The sequence below is a fragment of the Cyprinodon tularosa genome, unplaced genomic scaffold (genome assembly GCF_016077235.1).
Source record: "Cyprinodon tularosa strain WSP-4 unplaced genomic scaffold, ASM1607723v1 ctg1168, whole genome shotgun sequence".
Lineage (NCBI taxonomy): Eukaryota > Metazoa > Chordata > Actinopteri > Cyprinodontiformes > Cyprinodontidae > Cyprinodon > Cyprinodon tularosa.
This window is the reverse complement of record NW_024037968.1, coordinates 140,001-141,632: the sequence shown is the minus strand read 5'-3', so window position 1 is coordinate 141,632 and position 1,632 is coordinate 140,001. Positions and strand designations below refer to the sequence as shown.

At 35.7% G+C, this 1,632-nt stretch overlaps 1 protein-coding gene across 1 annotated transcript in view; it reads right to left on the bottom strand.

The window, feature by feature from the left end:
- Nucleotides 1-1,566: 1,566 nt before the first annotated feature.
- LOC119798401 overlaps nucleotides 1,567-1,632 on the bottom strand; it is a 10,834-nt gene continuing 10,768 nt past the window's right edge. Inside the window, exon 8 of the mRNA XM_038307861.1 lies at nucleotides 1,567-1,632. This exon is cut by the window's right edge and continues 72 nt beyond it. Coding sequence (XP_038163789.1) covers nucleotides 1,615-1,632 — 18 coding nt within the window. The 3' untranslated portion in view covers nucleotides 1,567-1,614.

The window sequence follows — 1,632 nt, the reverse complement described above, 5'->3', positions numbered from 1 at the left end:
AAACATTGAAATTCATAAACCATCTTATTGTTTGAGAAGCAGATAAGGATTTATTATGCCTGAATAATAAAAAAAAAACTTTCTTTCTGTTTCTAACTCCAGACTCCAGATGATAATGATGATGATGATGAGGGGAAGATCTCCAGCAGACGCTCACATGCTCCTGGCAGATTTAACAAAGACATGAATGATGTTGTTTACTCTGTTTGCAGTCCTGATGAGCTGCTTTATTCTAACATTTTTTAGCTTTATTTTGAAGGGTTAAAGAGGAAGCAGACTGATGTCTGTGTGAATGAAGTGAAAGTCGTTTCCGGGGCAACCTGGTTACAGTCTGAATGTTGTCTTTATTCAAACTGAAGCTGCAGGTCTGCATCATGTTCATAATCAGAAATACTTTAATAATCCCAAAGGGAAAAATAACTTAAAATACTTAAATTCACTGTTTATTTGAAACTCTGAAATGTTTTATATATTCCTATTTGTTAACATATTCATCCCGATGAACAGTTACGGATTTTTGTAAATAGTTTTTAGTTCAACTTTCCTGTGGAGCTGGTTGACAGTTGCCTTTTGTATCTATGCTTCTTTTTCTATGTCTGCTTCTGTCTCCTTGAACCCCAGTGGGCCTCAGCAGATGGCCGCTCACACTGAGCCTGGTTCTGCTGGAGGTTTCTTCCTGTTCAAAGGGAGTTTTTCCTCTCCACTGTCGCTACAAGCATGCTTAGTGTGAGGGATTGCTGAAGAGTCAATGAGTCGATGCAATCAGCTGGTTTTCCTTAGATAGAAAACTTTGAATCAATCTGACTGGATGATCTGGTTGATCTGGATCTATAAAGTGACCTGAGATGACATGATGTGAATTGGAGCTATAGAAATAAACTGAATTAAAAACCTGTATTGCTTATATAAATAATTACTGTAGCGATCCAAAGGATCTTTTCACAGATTTCACTCTGAGTTTTATTATAGATTTTTTTATTTAGCTTCATATATCAAATATAGAATAAAACAGTGATAAATACAGAACAGTTAAAGGTTTGTATTTAAAAAAGGAGGCAAAAGAAAAATGTATTAAAAACTATTTATCAATAACAAATTCTGTTTTTACTACTTTTGGGTTTAAGGTTTTTTTATTCTAATGTTATTTTCCCCTGTAAATTTAATCAAGTCTTCAATCAAAGGACGTCGTTGTTTCCTAGCAGCTGATTGGCTGATTGGAGCGTTTTCTAGCAATCAGATGCATCCTGAAAGCTCGCCTGCCCCGACGCAGGTCAGCTGTTCAGAGGGTGTTACCATGGTAACCAACCTGGCTGAGAATAAATCGAGCTTCATTGTACCAGAAACATTAGAACTGAAGTTATCTGGATAACCCAGTAATCCTACTTCCTGGTTCAGGTTTCTGGTTCTGAACATTTTATTTTGTAAGTAAATCTAAAAACAGCTGTTAACAGGTTATCCATTTAGAGACTTTCTTATTTTAACATGACCAACTTAAATCATTAATTATTACAATCATTACTTCGCTGCCAAACTAACAGTAAAAATGTTTCAAACTTGAAAAAAAAAAAGAGAAATGCAGAGATGTTTCTTTCCAACTTTCTTCAGTTCTCAGCTTCAGTCAGCCGGAGCTCC